Below are 20,385 nucleotides of genomic sequence, written 5' to 3' on the forward strand. Positions count from 1 at the left end.
AGGTTATCTGGTAGAAGCACAGGACGTTTAAAAAGAATCGAAAATGTCATCAAATTCTACAGCCCTTTCATTCATAACAAAAAGTGACGACGAGAATTGAAGCGGTTGAAATGCTCGAATAATGTCCCAACACTATTACCACTTCTCTTTGCTGCCCGTCTGTCTGTTTGTCTCAGAGCTAAGTATATCTTGAGAACTGTAATAAATAGACAGCGTGAATTTACAACAATAAATTTTTAATGTTAAATTAAATTTTTATTATTTGTTGGTACGAGTATGCAGTATATTTACCTCTATTATTATCATATCGAGTTTGAGATTTGTATGTTTAACCTGTTTGTATGTTTGACTGAATGTGGGTAGCTGCAATAGCCTGCTGGCTTGCCCGTTATCGGCACAGGTTAGACTGCTGATCGGAATATATTCACATACGATGTAATAATAAGAAAGACCAGTAGGTCTGTACCAGATACACACATTTTCATATTTCGTTGTAGATAGCTTTATGTAGAATATACTCTGTGTACTCCACTGTACGGGGCTGACATTGTCAATATGTGACAAAAGCCCTTTTAATTAAATAGATTAAAAAAAAAGGTTTGACTGAGAGTTATGAGGAAACGACTAGACAGAGAGGCATAGAGAGAGGTTACAGATCCCTCGAAATTGTTTGAGAACTAGTACCAGAGTTGTTGTGTGTTGTTACATCCTGTAGGTTTGGAGACTTTGTTAAAATTATTAGAGATATTGTACCTAGTTCCTTGTTTTATGAAAAATAACCGAACCAACTTAGAAAAATTTAAAAACCTCCGACATAGTCAGTTTAAAGCTCAATATCGGAAACACGGGTATACCGACTTTGATAAAACTTAGCTAAGAATCACCGTAAGGAAAAAAAATGCACTTAAAAAAGCTGCATCGAAATCGGTCCGTTCGACATCCACAAACAGACGACAGATATTGCCGTCAAATTTAAAACACCCCACTTTTTTAATCGGGGGTTAAAAATGGCGACATACTGATTGTAAAGGTAGCTTGAGTCGTATAATAAATTAAACTTAAAGAAGCGCGTTACCGTTTTGTTTCGTTCCGGAGAGCTCCCACGTGCGTACCATAAGATACGAGTATGTAGAGTATGTACCCGATTACCTGTGGTGTTCGTTAAAACTTTGTAAAATATAGGCTTTCCTTGCATAATTTACGTTCTCCGTTACCACCAGAGATGTGCGAGGAGAGGATGCATTGCGAGGAATGTGTTTTTCATGAACCAATAGAAATGTTTAATTTACCTCGCCGCACTCCGCTCAGCTGATTCAACTAGAGATGTGTTGTGCGAAGATAGGTAAATGAAGCGTTTCTATTGGTTCATGAAAAACACATTCCTCGCACATCTTTGGTGGAAATGCAGCCGTACAGCGCGTTTCTCGCCGAAAAGTGCTTTTTGCTTTACCAACATTTTTTTATAGTGCTTAAATATCTTCTTTACTTAATTAATGAGGATTTTTTATCGCTATGTCCATTCCAGGATCTCAAACTATCTGTATACCATTCATCGAAGTCGAAGTCGGTCAGCGATTTGGGCGTGAAGAGATAACTGAGACTGAGACCGACGAACACACAGACGTTACTTTCGCGTTTATTTCTAGTAGTAGTAAGAGTTTATTCCTCCTGTTACAGGTACTATTCGTCATACTTAAATATTCAACATCAGCCCAGCGTCAGCAGCTTGTTTATCAATGATACCTTCAGGGCTACTACGAAACTCGAAACTCGAAGTTCGTGTAGTGCGGTCACTCTGACACTTATACTATTTAATACGAGAGCGAGAGGGACGGTACGATACGAACCTCGAGTTTCGAGTTTCGTAGTATCCCTGCTTATTTCCAGAGGCCTTATTGTCAAACGCACTTGGAATCAAGACCGTTGTTCCCATTTCTTTCTATCGAATGGTATAGAATGAAGGTAGAAAGAGATGCTGAATGCAGAGCGTTAGACAATACGGCCACAGGTCTTTGCATAGCGAGACCAATATTTCGTGAGATCTGTCCTCAGGCATTAACAGTTTTAAAACCTGAAACTACCGTGTGACTCACTCATATTTATATGAGTTTTAAAACCATTTAAAATCGTATCAAAGAACTTGAAGTGGAAGACCATTATTTCCACGACGGGCCAACAAATAGCTTTATGGTAGAGCAATGATCGGCAATTCATACATCACAATAGACGATATTAACCCTCGGTTTAATCAATTCAAGTGAGCCTTTATAGGCCTCTTTAGGCAATTATTGCGAACATTGAAGAAATTTGTATCAGACGTGATAATTTTTAACACTGTAACTAGATAAGCAAGCATCTCCATGGAATGTCATCTACTGGATATTTAAGCTTTTTTATGATGTATTATCTGTTTGTGATCCTTAATAAATGAATAAATACCCTAAGCAAAGTTTATTGAAAGTACGAACAAGTCATCGGTTGCAAATTATTGTTTTGCGATAATAAAAATGTATTTTATAATGATACAGGATTCAACAATTACTATTAATTATTACCTAAGTACCTGAATTAAGCCTTTGCAGCATTAAGCAGGGTTGCCTGGAAGAGATCTCTCTTAAGCGATAAGGCCGCCTATTGCTTACCTTGTAATTTTCTCTCTGTGTACCTATTTTCTGTATCGCTTACTATTTCTGGTGGTACAATAAAGAGTCATTGTCTTGTATTGTTAGAATAAGAATTATTTATTCGCAATTCACAAAAAAATACAAGTTTAAAGAAAATAAAGATAAAAATAAAAGCAAGGTTTTGCGAAATCGTGAAGCGGTCCCAGCTCAGCATAGTGTTGGCCGTGTAGGCCGACGCTGGTCTTCCGTTGAGGTGAGTGTGACCGCTTGGCGACTTCACGGAAGGCGAGAATCCAAAATTGATCCCTTGGGTAATTTTATTTCAACGAAATATATACTGTTTCATTATGAGAAAGTTAATTTTAGGTTAAAAATAAAAAGTTAATAAGAATAATCTCTGTAGAAATTTCTCTGTACCAACTTTGTGTATGTTTTAGCAAAAAAATATTTCATTTGATTTGACTAGAGTTTAACTGCGGCGTCGCACGCTTAATCCATTAGATACGGCATTACTGAATTACATCGTGATTTTCATCGATGTTGCATTAAAAAGACCAGTTCCAAATTTCATGACTGTAAACGAGATTTTACCCCGATCTCGTGGTAATAACGGTATAAAAAGTAGTTCCTGACGTCCTGCTGTCTACAATACCAACTTTAATCAAATCCGTCCAGCCGTTTTGGCGCAAATGCGTAACAAATATACACACACATACTCACTAACTTTCGCATTTATATTAGTAGGATTCCCGATGACATTTTAATTACAAGTTTATGGCACCTCGCCCTAGTTTCAGTCAAACTTTCCGAAAGTTGATTAAAACTCCGATTCTGTGAACTAGATTTCGTCCCGAGTTAATTAGGCACGCTCCTTTAACTCACCATGTAGTCAGCACCCAAGCTGCTCGTTGCCCAGTAAAGCCAAATTTACACTATTGGGTTTAAGGTACCTAGTATTGCCGATGCCGATCGATAGTCCGCTATCAATAGTGTTTCGATACACTATCGATAGTTTGAGCAAAAGCGATAGTATCGATAATATTGATGTCTAATAATGCAAAACTATCGCTACTATCGATGGTATTGAACAGTAAATAACGGAAACTATCGAAAGTATTGATAGTATCGATACTATCGATAGTTTTGAACAATCGTTTGTTACCGTTATTTCAATAGTATCGGTTGCATCTACACGGGGAGGTGGGCAGAACAGGAGTTGCAGCAATGAATCTTCTAAGTACTAAGAGTAAGTAAGTTGGTTAGTTTTGGTAGATCGTGTATCGCAAATTCGTTAAAAAAAACATTGGATAACTGAATACAAAATACTATTCTGCCACTCACCTTTACATCTTGCAATCTTTTAGACGACCAGATGGCTTAGTGGTTAGAGAACCTGACTACGAAGCTTGAGGTCCCGGGTTCGATTCCCGTGTCGGGGCAGATATTTGTATGAAAAATACGAATGTTCGTTCTCGGGTCTTGGGTGTTTACTATGTATTTAAGTATGTATCTATCTATATAATTATATTTATCCGTTGCTTAGTTACCCATAACACAAGCTTTGCTAAGCTTACTTTGGGACTAGGTCAATTGGTGTGAATTTTCCCGTGATGTAATCTTGCTTATAATAACTGATAGTAGGTATTAAAATATAGGTCACTATCGATTGTCCAAAACTATCGATAGCTTTCGTAATTATCTGTTCAATACTATCGATAGTATCGATAGTTTTGCATTATTAGCCAGCCATAATAACGATACTATCGATAGTATTGCGCGAAGAGATATTGATACTATCGATAGGCCTATCGATAGTATGGCCTTTTTCCGATTGAAACTATCGATTGCAAACTATCGATTTTTCGGCAACTCTAGTTTAAGGGATTTACAAGTATAAGTAATCTGCCAATCACGGTAAGGTGCCAAGCGGTTGAACTCGGCAGCGTTCCTATCGAGCGGCATAAGTAAGAAGGAGTCGTTCGACTGAACTCAACCGGTATACTTACTTATAATGACTCTGGCAGCCGCGCTCTACCGCGGCCATCTGCGGCGGGAAGCAGGGAAAACTAAATACATACAGTCTAACATAGATCCTCCTCCTTTTTTGAAGTCGGTTAAAAATAAACAAACGGCTATGAAAATCTTTAAGCTTATGGAGAGAGTCCGCAAATTGCGGAATAAAGTAGTACTTATATTTAGAAAAAATAATTATAATTATTTTTAAATTATATTATATTAAACCACAAAAAAAAACAAATAAGTAAAAAAGAACTTTTTTTTGCTCTATTTGTCGATACTTATTTAATTGCTCTTTTCTACCACTCAAAGGATGTCTGGCAGAGATCCCTTCAGCGATAAGTCCGCCTTTGTAGTTAGCACTTTTTGTAAACTTTTTCTGTTTTCCTTTTTGTACAAAAAAACAAACAAACGAAACATTTTACCCTTCCACAGGTGACCATAGGGCTGGCTCTTTCCACGGTCAACGTATTGACAACGTATTTATTGCCTCATACTTAGACTGTATGTAATAAAAGGTTTTTTATTTATACCTCTACATCTACTTGCGCTCTGTAACATTGCAAATTAAAAAACCATCTTCTAATCATATTTTTATTATTTCCATTTATAAAACATCAATAACGACAATGCATTATCTCCTAAACTATCAAGTGGTTCGAAACTTTAAAATGTTTACGTTACCACTTTGTACATTTTATAATTACAATAAATTATTTTACAAATAAGTGTGTTTGATTAGTACTTAAAATATCAATGACATTACGATTATTGTAGAAAAGAATGAAAAACGAAAATTCAAATCACTTTGAAACACTTTTTGTATCTTGCACGCGAAAAACGAATGTACTTTTATATAAAGCTTTTGAATATCAATTACACTGGAAAAAAAAGATCTATGTTACTATTTTTGTACAATGCACTGTACTATTAATTAGGTATACTACATTTACAAACACAATGGCACTTTTTGACTACACAATAATTACTATCACTATATATCGTAAAGCATCCACGTTGGATCTGTGAGATAAGTTACCATACGGTGAACTTACAAAATCGGATTACAGTTATTATACCTACTAGATAAATAAAACCGTATTAAACTTTTTTATTACTTGCCCTAAACATCGACAAAACTAACACCGCTCTACGCCGTGTTTTTCTTTATTTCCGTTAAGTTTGACAGATAATTCCGTTCACTGACAAAAAGTACATAGTTTTCAGCCAAATCGAAAAACATTTTTTTTTTCGTTCGTTACGTTGTCAAACTCGATGAGTGACATTAACTTGGCACATAACCGTTTAATGTTCCGTTAAAGATAACGGAAATCAAAAATCACACTATTTATTAAAAAAAAAATATTCTAAATTCGAACGGTCTACAATTCCGCATCAGGGTCTTCTGCGTCTGCCAGTTTAATGAGACCGATGAAACTTTTTTCAGGTTCCATTAGAGAGTGTCTGTCGCCGCCTGTATTCCTGACTGCCAGTCTGTCGCCTGCTTTTAGGAAGAGAGCGGCAGCTGAGAAGCAAGAATTCGGTTTTTCAAGGGGCTCACTCGAGTGCGAAGACTGGGCGCACTGAAGCAAAGTGTCTCTTCCCTCGATGTCTGCATTTGTACGATGAAGAACCCACGCTATTATGTCGTGGGTGTCCAAGTAGTAGATCTGAAGAGATAATACGTTTTGTTAGTTTATTTTGCAATGCGACCATTCCCGCAGGATGTTAGGTGGGAGAAACTGTTGCGAATTACGGTTGTTAAGTATTCTCAGTTCTGAGAATTCCAACGGGGCCTGTCACCTAGTACTTCTAAATGTATATTAAAGATATTCAGATCAAAAGATTAGACTGAACTTTTTAGCTCCGAATTTTTGATTAAACATTCGAATAAAAAAAAACGAACGAAACAGTTTCGGCTGATGTTAAACCCGAGTGCCTGAATATAGTACCCGAGTTTTTGAATTAAGAAATTTTATTGTGAATCTATTACAATCAAAACAGTTAATTCTGTCAAACATCTGCTTAAATAAAAGCATGCTTGATATTAATTTCCTTTTCCTAAAGCTACATATGTAAAAAAATTGGGGCCGCAGTATATAGCCGTTGCGCGTGAGCGTGGGACGCGGGTGGGGCGGGTGAGGCCATGGTCCACGACGCGGTGTCCCACATTTGGGACTCGCTGCCTGTTTCCTGATACACACTCACCTGTACATAGACGAGGTAGACGCCTGTGTGGTGCACGTGTACGTGGCCGTTGCGCGTGAGCGTGGGACGCGGGTGGGGCGAGGCCATGGTCCACGGCGCGGGGTACCATACATTATGGGCTGCATCATGGGACACGCGGACTAATCCGTTACCTGTTGAACAGAACACGTGGGTATGAGATATGAGAAGACGTGGTGGCAGTGGCCTAGTGTTTTGACCTATTATGGCCTTTTAAGCAGAGGACCGTGGAATAGAAATTGGGCCTTACACCAGTGAGTTTAAATATTTAAATTTATGTGAATTTTCATTTTATTTGTATATCACGTTTGAGCTGCAGGGCTACTACGAAACTCGAAACTCGAGGTTTGTGTCGTGCGGTCCCTCTGACACTTATACTATTTAATACGAGAGCGAGAGGGACGGTGCGATACGAACTTAGGGTTTCGAGTTTCGTAGTAGCTCTGCTGCTCGAGTGACCACAGGTCAAATAACTAGATTACCAGGGTTCTCTTGAATTATTACCTATAAAGAGACATATTGGCGGGAGCTCGAAAATACGTCATAATTTTACTACGTAAACGTACTTTGACACGTACATTATTATATACTTCTGTCGTTCCAAGCACTCGCTAATACGTCTGTTAAACCGAATAAGTTCAGTTTCATTCTTTCGATCATAGACTAGCAACAAAGTGTTAGAACTATAAAAAGAAGGATTGACTTATTCACCTGTTCAAATTTCATGGAGTGAAGCGATCCCTAACAAAGTTTTTGGACGATTATAGTAGATTGTTCAACAAGGGACTAAAACAAGCCATAATGACACGAGATGTCTCGCTCTGCTCGGGTGGCTAATGGTCAGGCGCCATGTGTTAAAAATTCTAATAGCAAAAAAAAATGTTGCGCGGTTTTTTCTTTTCTTTTATTGTTTATGAAGTGACGCTTTAAAAGCTTGCATATTTTGCCAACAGTTTCAAAATTGAAAATTCGTAATCATTAATTGTGTTTCACGAAATGAAATCGTGTTTTTTATGTTTTTGTACAGTTGTCATTTTGAGGTTATTTCCACGCCTAAAAATCCTCCATTCAGAAACACCGTATTGGCTGTTTAGGGGTTTGCAACGTAAATTAAAAAAAAAGTACTTTAATCCCTAGAGAATAAAAAGGAGCTTTAGTTCCGATATGGAGAAACTAAAGTAACATTTTAAGAGCATGAGAAGTGAAAAAAAATATATCTGAAATTACCTGCTGGGGCATTTCTTGCCCAACGTATTGGGATCACAATCCAGCGCGGAAATGCAGCCAGCGTCATAACCCACAGGCACTCTTCCGTAGGGACGTTATTACCCTACTGCCCGAACGAGGGTTATGTTTTTCGAACGTATTTTTAGGGTAGTTTTTACTTCAATTGTACCTCCAGACGTATATTCATGAAATTTATTTATAGGTAAAGTAGGGTAGACCGGGGACAATAGAAACACGTTATAATTGAAACAAGTCAAATTTCTCGAAAACTATGATACCTACGGGTATGACGCAACACTCAGAACACGCGGTCGGCCACGGCTGAATCCTCGACCAATAGCGCTCGAGCGACCGAGCGGCGTGGACTTGTCGAGGAGCCATCGAAATTTTTCGCAGTCAAAAACATGAATTTGTGATCTACTATGTTTTCTTATAACTTTGTTTACTCTTGTATTTTGACTGATTCAATTATTGGAGGGTAATAGTAAGGAATAAACGCGTGTTTTGATTGTTATGGATCAGCTTTAGAGTGTCTTTGATGAGTAATATTTGACCTTGAATTAAAAAATGTGATGTGGGGACGGTAGAAACAACTTGCTTGTGGACGATTGAAACGTTTTTATCATCCACGCGTTTTAATCGTCCCCAAAAGTAACCCACTTCAAATATAAGGAGGTTCTGTGTTCGATGCACATACATGCTGTTCACAAACATTGCTGCTATTTTTACCTAGTTAAAAATATTTTATTTAGTAGTGTCAAATTAAAACCGCTAAATAATAATACTTTTTAATATATATTTCAAAGGATAGTATTTAAACGCACATAAAAGACTTTTTTTATTCAAAAAAAAAATCGAATCAAAATTACGGATAACACAGCAAAATATAACCTAATAAAAAAAATACAAAACCTTGTAACTCTTTTTTTTATATAGCTTCTATTTTTGCACATCAAATATATAATTACCTATCAATTTATTTTCAGCATGTATAGGTATCCTTTTTCATAACCAGCACTATTAGAGGCCAAATAAATAAGGTTCTGGTCACAATTGTACCTAACGCTCCTCATAGGCGTATAGAGGGGGGCCGGGTGGGCCGTGCCCACTCCAGTATGGTCTATTACCCACCCCAGGTTGTTGGGCTACCGATTCAAAATTATATAATACTGATATCTTCACACAAAAATCTAGGCCAGGCCTCCCCTGAATAATAACCCTAGATACACCAATGACGATCCTTTATCGCTCCGTTCGTCGTCGTACCTAATTTTCTGGTGCCAAATTTACAGTAAAAGTTATTTTGCTATGAGAATGAGTATCATCTACGCACGCTCTAGTTAATTTGCTGTGGAGTCAGTATTTTTGCTGTGCAGTCAGTATTTTTGATGTGATTGTAGTATTTTTGTATAGTTTGTGTTGATGTATATTTTCGAATTATCTGCAGTACTAGTTTTGCTAAACATTTAGTATATTTGTATTGAAATAATTTAATTGATGTACAAAGGTATATAAATGATGAGAATAAATTGATAGGCAATTATTTATTTGATGTGCAATTAAAAATATTCCTTTTTCAAATTCGCATAAAGGCGTTAGGTATAAACTACACATACTTCAGTATTTTCACGAGACTGACTATAAGTAGGTACCTACAATTGTTAACAGATAAGGTTGGTTATTGTAAGAGCGTTTATACCTGCTGAGCTGGCAACGGTGCATTTTGTTAGTTTTTCTCGATTATGCTGTAAAAATTGAATTAAAATTAAAAATGTATTCTGATTGAACTGTTCTTAATATATATTGTGTCTGATGCAATAATTATTCGTGATAGACTTTTATTTTCTTTAGAAACCGTTCATTAACAATTTTTCGTTTATAAAGAATATATAAGTATCACGAATAATTATTGGAGTAGACACATTTACTTATATATTAAGAACATTTCTAACAGACCTAATTTTTAATTTTCATTAAATTTTTATGGAATTCATATATTTATATCAGAAAAAGTTTAAGAATATTTTTATTTCATCTTGGCATATGAACTTAAATATTTTTATAAATAAAATATCGGAGTGGTTATGATTGAAACATTGTTATAATTGAAACAAGCACTTTTGTATGAAAAATGAATATGCTTTTTCCACTTTAATTCTGTATTGTTTTGTTTACTCTTGAATCATAACTACTTCGATTAAGTTAAATTTATAAGGTAACAGCAACAAAGACAGCTAAAAGTCCTATACATTTTTTTTATGCGCGTTTTTTAAATCGAGATGTTCAGAAGGTCATAAATTGTAAAATATTTATGTTATGCATGTGGAATTTTGATGAGCTCATTGTATACTATGGTAGCGATGAAAAAGATTATAACAGATAAAATTACTTTAATTGTGCCGAAAATATTAGGGTGTTTCAATTGACCCCACATAGTGTTTCAATTGTCAGCCATGTGTGGTCAATTGAACCACTCTGCCCCATTATCTTTATTACGTTATGGACAAATAACTATGGATGCTAGACCTTTCAAGTTCATCTTATTTAGGGACCAGATAACTAAACTTGAAATAATTTAGGTCTACATCTTTCTAACCATGAAAATAAAAAAGTTACAGGCGGTTAAGGTAAAATCGTTTCAGTTGTCCCCGGTCTACCCTACATAGTAGGTTCCCCATAGTAGGGTAGGTAGGTAGGTAGGGGTAGCCGTGGTGGCCTAGTGGTTTGACCTATCGCCTCTCAAGCAGAGGGTCGTGGGTTCAAACCCCGGCTCGCACCTCTGAGTTTTTCCAAATTCATGTGTGTATGTCACATTTGAAATTTACCACGAGCTTTGCGGTGAAGGAAAACATCGTGAGGAAACCTGCACAACCCTGCGAACCAATTCAATGGTGCGTGTGAAGTTCCCAATCCGCACTGGACCCGCATGGGAACTATGTCCCAAGCCCTCTTGTTCTGAGAGGAGGCCTGTGCCCAGCAGTGGGACGTATATAGGCTGGGATGGACATAGTAGGTAAGGTACGCTTGGTAACAATTTATATACAGTAACATGAAGCAATAAGCATGGAAAATTCTGTTGAATATTTACCTTTGTAATGCTCGTGTATTTCGGGATTGAGGTGAGAGGTGTTGCCATGGAAATGTGCCGCTACGAATGGCCGCCGCCCCTCCTGTACGAAGAACCAACATTATTTGTAACAACATCCTTCAACATGTTAGCAGGAGAATTAACGATATTCTTGAAATGTACGCTCAGCCCAGCCTATATACGTTTATTAAACTTAAGTAAGTACCTTGTATTTTGTATGTACCTACATATTGTATTGTATGTGCTGCAGGGCTACCTACTACGAAATACGAAAATTGAAGTTCGTGTAGTTCCATCTCTCTGACACTTATACTATTTATTAATATGAGAGCGATAGGGACGGTACGATACGAACTTCGATTTTCGAACTTCGGAGTAGGCCCTCTGTTATTTGTATTTAGCAATCCATACTAATATTATAAATGCGAAAGTGTGTTTGTATGTTTGTGTGTTTGTCCGTCTTTCACGCCGTATCGGAGCGACGGATCGACGTGATTTTTGGCATAGAGATTTTTATGGGCCCGAGCGAGAGTGACATAGGCTACTTTTTTACCGGAAAATGCACAGTTCCCGAGGGGCCAGCGCGCGATAACTGAATACCACGCGGGCGGAGCCGCGGGCAAAAGCTAGTAGTTCATAAGATGAATGTTCTTTTAAGTTGTTTTATCGTTTGAGATGTGAATTTGCAATAAAAATGTGAATGTTACACGTAAATACAGTGGTAAACTTGTGTACATATACTTATTTATTTATTTATTATCATTGTAAAGTCATGTGGGTAGGTACTTACATAATAAATAATCACGATGTTATAAAATATGTATAAGTCAGGACATGACGCCCTGTAAGGGTATACAATAGAGGCTTAAAAACTAAACAAATATTTAACATTGTCGTAGAAAATAAATATTAAGTTTGTAGAGTTGATCTCGATCATTGTGTCCAAAATAGGACTTGACGGCTCTGTTACGACTTTGTTTGCTTCAGTAAATACAAATAAATACACTACACGATGTTTAGCTGTTCAATTTTGTCTTTCTTCAAAATACTTAATAACGAGAGTAATGACGAAGAAAAAGAGAAAATATTTAATTTCTTCACATTTTACATTTATTTATTGTCATTTTAAGAAGTTTCCATTGAAACTCTGTTCAAAATTATAACTTAAGAATAAAGTCAATACAAACTTTTCTAAACAACTGTGCACCTGCACTACAAAGTTTGTTTATTTATGTTACCTGTTGCTTGCAGAATTCTTGATTAAAGCCTCATTTAAAGATGTCGTGAGAAATATCTTTCGAGTTGCACCATTGCCATCGTTAATTGAACAATTGAAAAAATCTGTATGTTCTGTTTGCAACTTAAGTCAAGCTTCACTTAGCTGATCTCATATTAATGTGTTATATTATAATATCTCATAATAATGATATACTAGATAAACTTACTTTATGATTTTAGGTAACTGATAGCTGCTTACCCGCGACTTCCTTTGCTAACCACTGGACAGTCCGGTGCGCGCGACCAATACTTATGCCTCAAACCGTCCGGGTTTTTTATGGACGAACGAAACGCGCTGTGTGTTCACAATTTTTTAACTACAAGGTTTTGAATAAGGAAGAAATACTGAGACGTAAATTAATGTTTACTCATTGAAATACTATTTATAAAATAATAGCATGTAATTTATGATTTATTCACAAAATAAAGATTAAACTTTACGACACTAAAGTATCCACGGACGGTTTTAAGCATTATTTTTGGATACCATGGTATCGTCGGACTGCCAAGTGGCTAAGAATTATTTACTCACGCGCCCGCGGGAACTGTCAATTGATAAATAGTAAGGAGAACAAACAGAAATAACTGTAAAAATATAACTTAAGAACTATGATTGTACCTACATCGTACGTTATTTCACAGTACCTAGGGCTTTTGGTATTTATTTGCGAAGGTACGAATATTGCTGTTCATTAGGATAACAAAATAGTAAAAACGCAATAATAAAATAGTTTAGCTTACATCGTTGCTATTTCTCACTGCTCTGGACACTGTGTGCTGAAGATTGAAGATCTTAGTGCTCGAATCCGAACTGCCAGAGAACTTCTTTATTTTGCGTCTGGGGCTAAAAAATAAAAAATAAACGTAACCTGTGCAAAAATATCAACTTATTCAGCAAAAGTTCCAAATTCATTATGTTTCTCTTTGTCTGACAAAGGCAAATGTTACATATAATGACAAAAAGTGTTTCGTTGACATAAATAGCGAGCAAGTTTAATTAAATTTACCTATAGCAAATAGATCGCCACCGACAAATTATTAATGCCGAAATTTGTGAAATAAATGTTTTCATAGAAACGTAAATATTTCTTTGTGACTTCTTCTAGGCTTACAAAGTAAAGAAAATCCTATCACATTTTTTACCCGACTGCGAAGAAGGACAGTTATGTTTTGCGCTAGTTACTAACCTAACCATTGCCAGGAATATTATTTTTGATCCAGGCGGTTAAACGAAAGATTTTATCTTTCCAGACGATAATGTATCTGTTCCTTTGTTTTTTTTTTACGATTAGTGATTCAACGTAGGTACAGTCACCAGCATCAATATCTGACACAACAAGCATGCATGAATATCTGATACGACTCTATTTTTAGGGCCGGAAGGACGTGTCAGATATTTTTGCACGCTCCACTGTGGCAGATATTAATGCTGGTGACTGTACCTACGTATCTAATTATAGACATAACTAACATTTAGATAATGTAGTCTGTAGAGCGATGGAAGTGTTACTTTTAGTATTTTTATTATCTTACATTAGTGTTGGTCGGTGGTTTGAGGACAATGGATGCAAATAATCAGGTCGTATCACATCACATTTCTTTAGTTTGAGGTTTTCAATTTAGGAATTAGATTAAATTAAATTACGTGCTATATATGATTTAATTATGAGTTTGACTCACATACGAAGTAAACATATTTTTCACTTCTCATGCTCTAAAAGTAAAGTGATTACTTTAGTCCCTAGGGAGTAACAGTAATTACTTTTTTTAATTTACTTCAAGTGACTTAGATAAATTCAATCAGCCAGTACTTGCTTAGTGTTTGGCATAAAATAAGATTGTGTGTGGACCATTTTCATGGCGAAAATGTTACGTTCTTAGTCTACGTGGTCTTAGTTCTATGCTTTTTCCGCATAGAAGGTGACGTCATTCTATTTATTCCAGTGTGTGTATGGACCATTTCGCCGATGCGTCGAAAACATCTAGCAAAGAGCTTCCCAAAATGGTCCTGGGGTCCACTTAGGGGACCAAGGACGGGGGACCAGACGAGGTTCCACGTTGCTGTGTAAAAAAGAGGGTTTTAGGAATATAGTTGAAATGTAGCAGCAGGTCTACCGGAAACAGTGATCTAGAATCAACTGATCTAGATTAGAACTAAAAACACACTAAAACAAAACGAATTCCCTAAAATTAGAGCCGTGGCGTACTGGCGAGTTGCCCAAAGGGTGGCTGCGTTGCCCTGAATAGCGCTGGTAAGTCGGCCCATTGGTCCCGATTGTCTTCAATTTGAATTAACTCAATTTAATTATATTATAAGCTATTATTTATTATTATTTTAATTGCATATCTATTGTTCTTTCTGATGTCCTGCCAATTGCTCAAAGGTTAACTAAAAGAGATCCCTTTAAGGGATAAATTCGTCATTGTACGTACTTACATCTTCCTATTTTCATGTGTGTTTGTGTACATACTTACTGTGGCTTGCTGTGGCATTATGCTGAGTGGGGACCTGTTTAGCGTCATGTATGTCTTTATTTGTTATATGTTTGTTCCTATGTTTGTTTTTTATGGCGTTAAATAAATGTATTTTCTTTCATTCTTTCTTTCTTTCTTTTACATTGAAAAGACACATTACATAAGCGTTCGAATATTTAACTTCATCTGTTGACTAATATAAGGACCTACATCATAATTGTTTTGTGTGGGTCACATCTTGCAAGATGAGATGAGTTCTCCAACTTCATGTGAACTCTACTTCAGTCAACCTGACTTTTGGTATAAATACTCGTAAGTATGTGTTTTGTCGTATGTGTTACCTACATATATTTTGTAGGTAATAATTCAACAAACCACCAACCAAAAAACTTACATTAAAAACGATTCATTTTATAAAATCTTTTAAACTTTGGTCGTTTCAGATCTTTAGGTTTTACCCTAATTTCGTTTGTTGACTAAAGATATTTAATTTGCATGTACAGCTAATCTATAAATAAAACACAGAAATTACGAAATATTTAAGACCTGATCTCGCACAAATGAAACCTACGTCACGTACGTTAAAAGCTAATAAAGTGACAAAGTAAATCACGTTATACACTTATGAACTTACGAACTTACCACAGAATGAACCGTAATCCAACATTATAAGAATCATATTAGAGCAGCGACTATCTTGTTTCAGTCAACTTTAGTTATTTATATGTAAAGATATTCAGGGTATTCATGTAATTTGATCTTTGCGGTCATAACGAAGTGCCTCTTTGTTGGTAGTCATCTAGGGCTAATGCGATGTCTAAGTGACGACGTAATCTATGAAACTCTTTTGTGTTGGATCTAGATATGGGACGTGAGATGTACGATAGCGCTTTGTCAATGGTATGAGGCGAAGATATATAATAATAAATAGATATATGTGACACTTAACTAACGGAACTAAAACTTACGGAGCAACATTTAAGCGCCATTCATATTTATCTGTCGTGTTGTGACGTGACGCAGAACGGTATGGGTAGAGAGAGAGAGAGAGAGAGAGAGAGAGATCGATCGATCTTTTGGTATCTTTCTTAGACCCAGCCCAGGGCCCTATGCCCGCCCATGATTACAAAGGCTCCACTTCCAACCTTTTGGCTGTCACAGGACTGTGTGTGGAGTTTTTCTGCTGTAGGTATGAACCGTACACCGTACCTACCTATTACTCCAATGGTTATTAGACATAAAAAAGCTTGAAATAAAAACTAAAAAGGAAATTCAAGTGTAGTAGTCCAGAACTCTGTAAAGTAACTTCAACAGTTGGGACCTACCACTAATATTATAAATGCGAAAGTTTGTAAGTCTGTTTGTTTGTTTGGTACTTCAACACGTCTAAACCACTGAATCGATTTTGATGAAATTCGGTACACATACATAATTTGAATCCCTTAGACGGACATGGTAGGTAGTTTTTATCCCGGAAAATTGCATAGTTTCCGCGGTATAGCGATAAACGAATTCTGCGCGGACGGAGTCGCGGGTAACGTCTAGTTTGAAATATATGCTAATTACAAACTTTCATTTGATACTCATATTGTTATGTTAAAAAAAAAATATTTAAATAATCCCCTTACATATTTTTTTTCGCCGATGCCAAATTTCAAGACAGCCCTACCCTTATCCCCTTATCATTACCCTTTATCATTCCGACAGTTTAAACGAATCTAATGATCCTTATAAGTTGAAAACCGTCCAACCGTTTAGTATATAAGCTCGAAAACCATGACCCTCCTTCGGTCAGTTGAGTGATAATAGTGAAACTTTTTTGGCTTCCTCTTAACTAAATCGGTTTTTTTTCCCTGGCCTGACTTTGTAACGAAAACCCAAGTCGTGACTATTAAACATAGGAGTAGCTTCTAGTTGCTAATTAAAGTAAGTATCTTTATTATAACATAGTTCAAAGTGCAGCGATAAAATGCATCAGATAAATATATGTATATCACAACCGAGCTTGTGTAATTTAAGGCCAAGGTATATTTTTGAAATTAGCCAAGTTTTATTTCACTTTTATATAAAAAGAAGAAGATTTATTATAATACTAGCGTTTACCCGCGGCTTTCACGGTAAATCATTAGATACAGCAGTTGAATTGAAATTCGGATATTAAATTCTCGTGGATTAAAATACATTCTGCATTGACGTTTAATAAATATACAAATTCAATGCGTGTGAACATTTCCCGCGTGGGAATAATAAAACTTGAGCGTTTTCATTGACGATTATATAATATATAACAACCATGCCAAATTTCACGACTCTAAACCCAGCGGTTGTTATTTCAAGATTTTATCCCTATCCCGTGGGAATATCGGGATAAAAAGTAGCCTATGTGTTATTTCAGACGTCCAGTTACCTACCTACATACCAAATTTCATGACTAAGCCCAGCTGTTATTATTTCGAGATTTTATCCCTATCCCGTGGGAATATTGAGATAGAATGTAGCCTATGTGTTATTTCAGATGTTCATCTATCAGTTTCAGCGTGAAGAAGTAACAAACATACTCACTCATTCACTCACAAACTTTCACATTTATAATATTAGCAGGATATACAAATCTTTTTCGAATAAATATGTACTATCTACATACGTTTTAGTGTTCATGATTATTTAACGATTCAAATCATAACATACTGTTATGGTTTGTCTCATGTTTGTCTGTCTGACTGTCACCAGGCTGTATCTCATGAACAGCGATAGCGTTGCCGCTATAACAACAAATACTAAAAACATAATAAAATAAATATTTGAAGGGGGCTCCCAAACAACAAACGCGATTTTTTTGCCGTATTTGCTAATGTCTCATGTAACTCATGTCGTATAGGTACCTAATTGCACGGACCCTTTCGCACTTGGCCGGTTTATTTCTGTTAAACGACCGCTTAAAGAGTATTCTCAATAAACTAATTTTAATTTCATTTAAATGCAAATTTTTTGTTCAATGTTCCTTGTGGATATTTATGCAACCGAATATAACCTGATCTTAAGTTTGTGACAATGTGGCAATTTATACTAAGTAGCATCGTTTATTGGCAGTAAAGACACGAGCTGCCAATGAAACGGAATCATGTGCAACAATTTTAATCGACACAATTGTCTCATTATTGGTACTCGTATCGGTTTATCACTAACATTAGAGGGCGTTCTTCAAGGTCGAAACATGAGTCCGTAAATGTATATTTTTTATTGAGGGACTAAAATAAGGCAATATAATTATACTCGAGGTGGTTAGCCACCCGAGCTTTAGCGAGGGCGTCTATTTATCTGAGGGTTTATATTGACTTTTAGTCTCGTCTCGAGGTGAAAACTCTATTTTACACTTCGATTGCCAAAAAAAATAGGCATTTCTGTCAAAGAATTAATGCCTTTCTGGAGGAATACCTCCAGTCCATAAAACTTTCATAGGTTTTTAAATAAATCTTTCTAGATTTCGGCGGCAAAAGATTATCAATTAAGTATGTCTTTTGCTCTTTGCTCGACATCATAATTTTCACTATCACTTGACGACATTGTGAGAATAATCAATTTATTTTAATCGTTTATGATTTACGCTCTACAACAATTTCAAAGTTTTCGCGGTAAGTATTTTTTTCCAACCAGACACAGATATAACAAAACAGCATCGGCAAAATGGTCCATACACAAACTGGAATAAGTAGAATGGCGCCACCTTCTATGCCGAAAAAGCATAGAACTAAGACCACGTAGACTAAGAACGTAACATTTTCGTCATGAAAATGGTCCACACACAAAGTACTGGCTGTTTGAGTTTATATAAGTCACTCGAAGTAAATTAAATAATTAATTACTTTTACTGCCTAGGGACTAAAGTACTCACTTTACTCCCGCCTCGTAAGGCTATATTGACCTACTTTTAGAGCATGAGAAGTGTAAAAATTACATGAACAGCACATATGCAGGTGAATGTTAAAATTTAAGTATGGCAAATTATAACAATGATCACAGAATGAGAATCACGTTTTATGTTGGCGGCAAATTCAACCTATATTTTTTTTTACATTTTCCTCTGTCTCAATTTCCAATATTTATATTTCGCTAGCCTTCAGAGCACACCGCGTTTTACTTTCCATGAGGCAGCCATACCTCGCATCGCATGCGTATCGCGTTTGTTTCGATACACACGCGCGTCGATCGGAGCCTTTAAAAAACTCGGTGTGCAAAGGACGGGCTTTGTTCACCTGAACCATAAAGGGTTAGATTTGACTATTGTATTGAAATTTCATGATTTCAGTAGGTATATTCTCGTGGAAGATTTCATGTTTTTATTATACCTAAACAGCTGTGAACCCGATTTTGTGGGAATGTTTGAATTAAAAGGAATCTATTGGCTATTCCTCAGATTTACCTAAATTCAGTTATTTTCACACCATATTTCACGAAATTTGTCCAGCAAGATTTGTAATTAACGAGACATATCAGACTATCTTAGATGCCATCAGATACAGTCAGTGAATTCCAAAAAAACTTTAGCCACTGATTTCTACTGATTGTTTTAACGTGCTTTATACAAACAACTCACTATTTTCAGTTAATTCATCAACAAGACGTGTCATTCTGACCCATTCCCGTAGAAGACAGAGAACCTGATCAATTGTTTCTCTTTTTGAAACATTATCTCCCGGTTGTATTTTAGTCTTACCCGTCTTCTGGCCTGGTGACGACGGCGTCAATATTAGCTGTGGAGTCAGAAAACACGCTGCGTTTGTCGCGGCCCAACGGCTCATTGTTCAGGGCTTCTGAAAAAAAAAACACAATTAATAAACAATAACAGTTTAATGTAAGAGTTAAACTCAACTATTTACTAATGTGTGGTGTGTGGCAAATTGCGTCGTCGCTACAACTTTTAAAATCCTATATAATGATAATCTAAACAACATCACAATATCTTTCACATAGCACGTTAATGACTAAAAAATTTCAATGAAGATATTTATTTATGACAACAGAGAGAAAAAAATAGTAGATGCTATGTAAACATTGCCTCCGTGAAAAAAAAAAATAAAAAAAAGAAAAAAAAAAAAAAATATATATTATATTAAATATTATAATCCAAATTATATACTACTATAGCCACTTTGTGTGTTTTTAAATTAAAAATACGCATATAGGAGTGTTATCTACCATGAATAGTGTTTGTGTAAATGTAAAAATGATGTGATCTTAAACCTAACCACAAAAACGTAAAAAACAAAATCGGGAGAAACTACAAACTACAAACAGGCTACAAATACAAAATAGAAGAAGGAAAAATATAAATTTACAACCCAAATAGTAACGTCCCAGTGATCAACCTACAAGGTACGAAAGTTCATATAAATAAATAACCTCAAAGCGGAAAACAACAAATCATTGCAGCGAATAATAATTGATATCAGC

The 20,385-nt window shown here is 36.0% G+C and overlaps 1 protein-coding gene across 1 annotated transcript in view; it reads right to left on the bottom strand.

Moving 5' to 3' along the window:
• Window positions 1-5,220: 5,220 nt before the first annotated feature.
• LOC141437710 (tumor necrosis factor ligand superfamily member 13-like) overlaps window positions 5,221-20,385 on the bottom strand; it is a 41,457-nt gene continuing 26,292 nt past the window's right edge. The window contains exons 2-6 of the mRNA XM_074101182.1: window positions 19,649-19,745; window positions 13,201-13,303; window positions 11,182-11,263; window positions 6,849-7,000; window positions 5,221-6,310 (exon numbers count right to left, since the gene is read on the bottom strand). Of these exons, the coding sequence (XP_073957283.1) occupies window positions 6,023-6,310; window positions 6,849-7,000; window positions 11,182-11,263; window positions 13,201-13,303; window positions 19,649-19,745 (722 nt within the window). The 3' untranslated portion in view covers window positions 5,221-6,022. The remainder of the gene's footprint in view (window positions 6,311-6,848; window positions 7,001-11,181; window positions 11,264-13,200; window positions 13,304-19,648; window positions 19,746-20,385) is intronic.

Source organism: Choristoneura fumiferana, chromosome 18, assembly GCF_025370935.1.
Source record: "Choristoneura fumiferana chromosome 18, NRCan_CFum_1, whole genome shotgun sequence".
NCBI lineage: Eukaryota > Metazoa > Arthropoda > Insecta > Lepidoptera > Tortricidae > Choristoneura > Choristoneura fumiferana.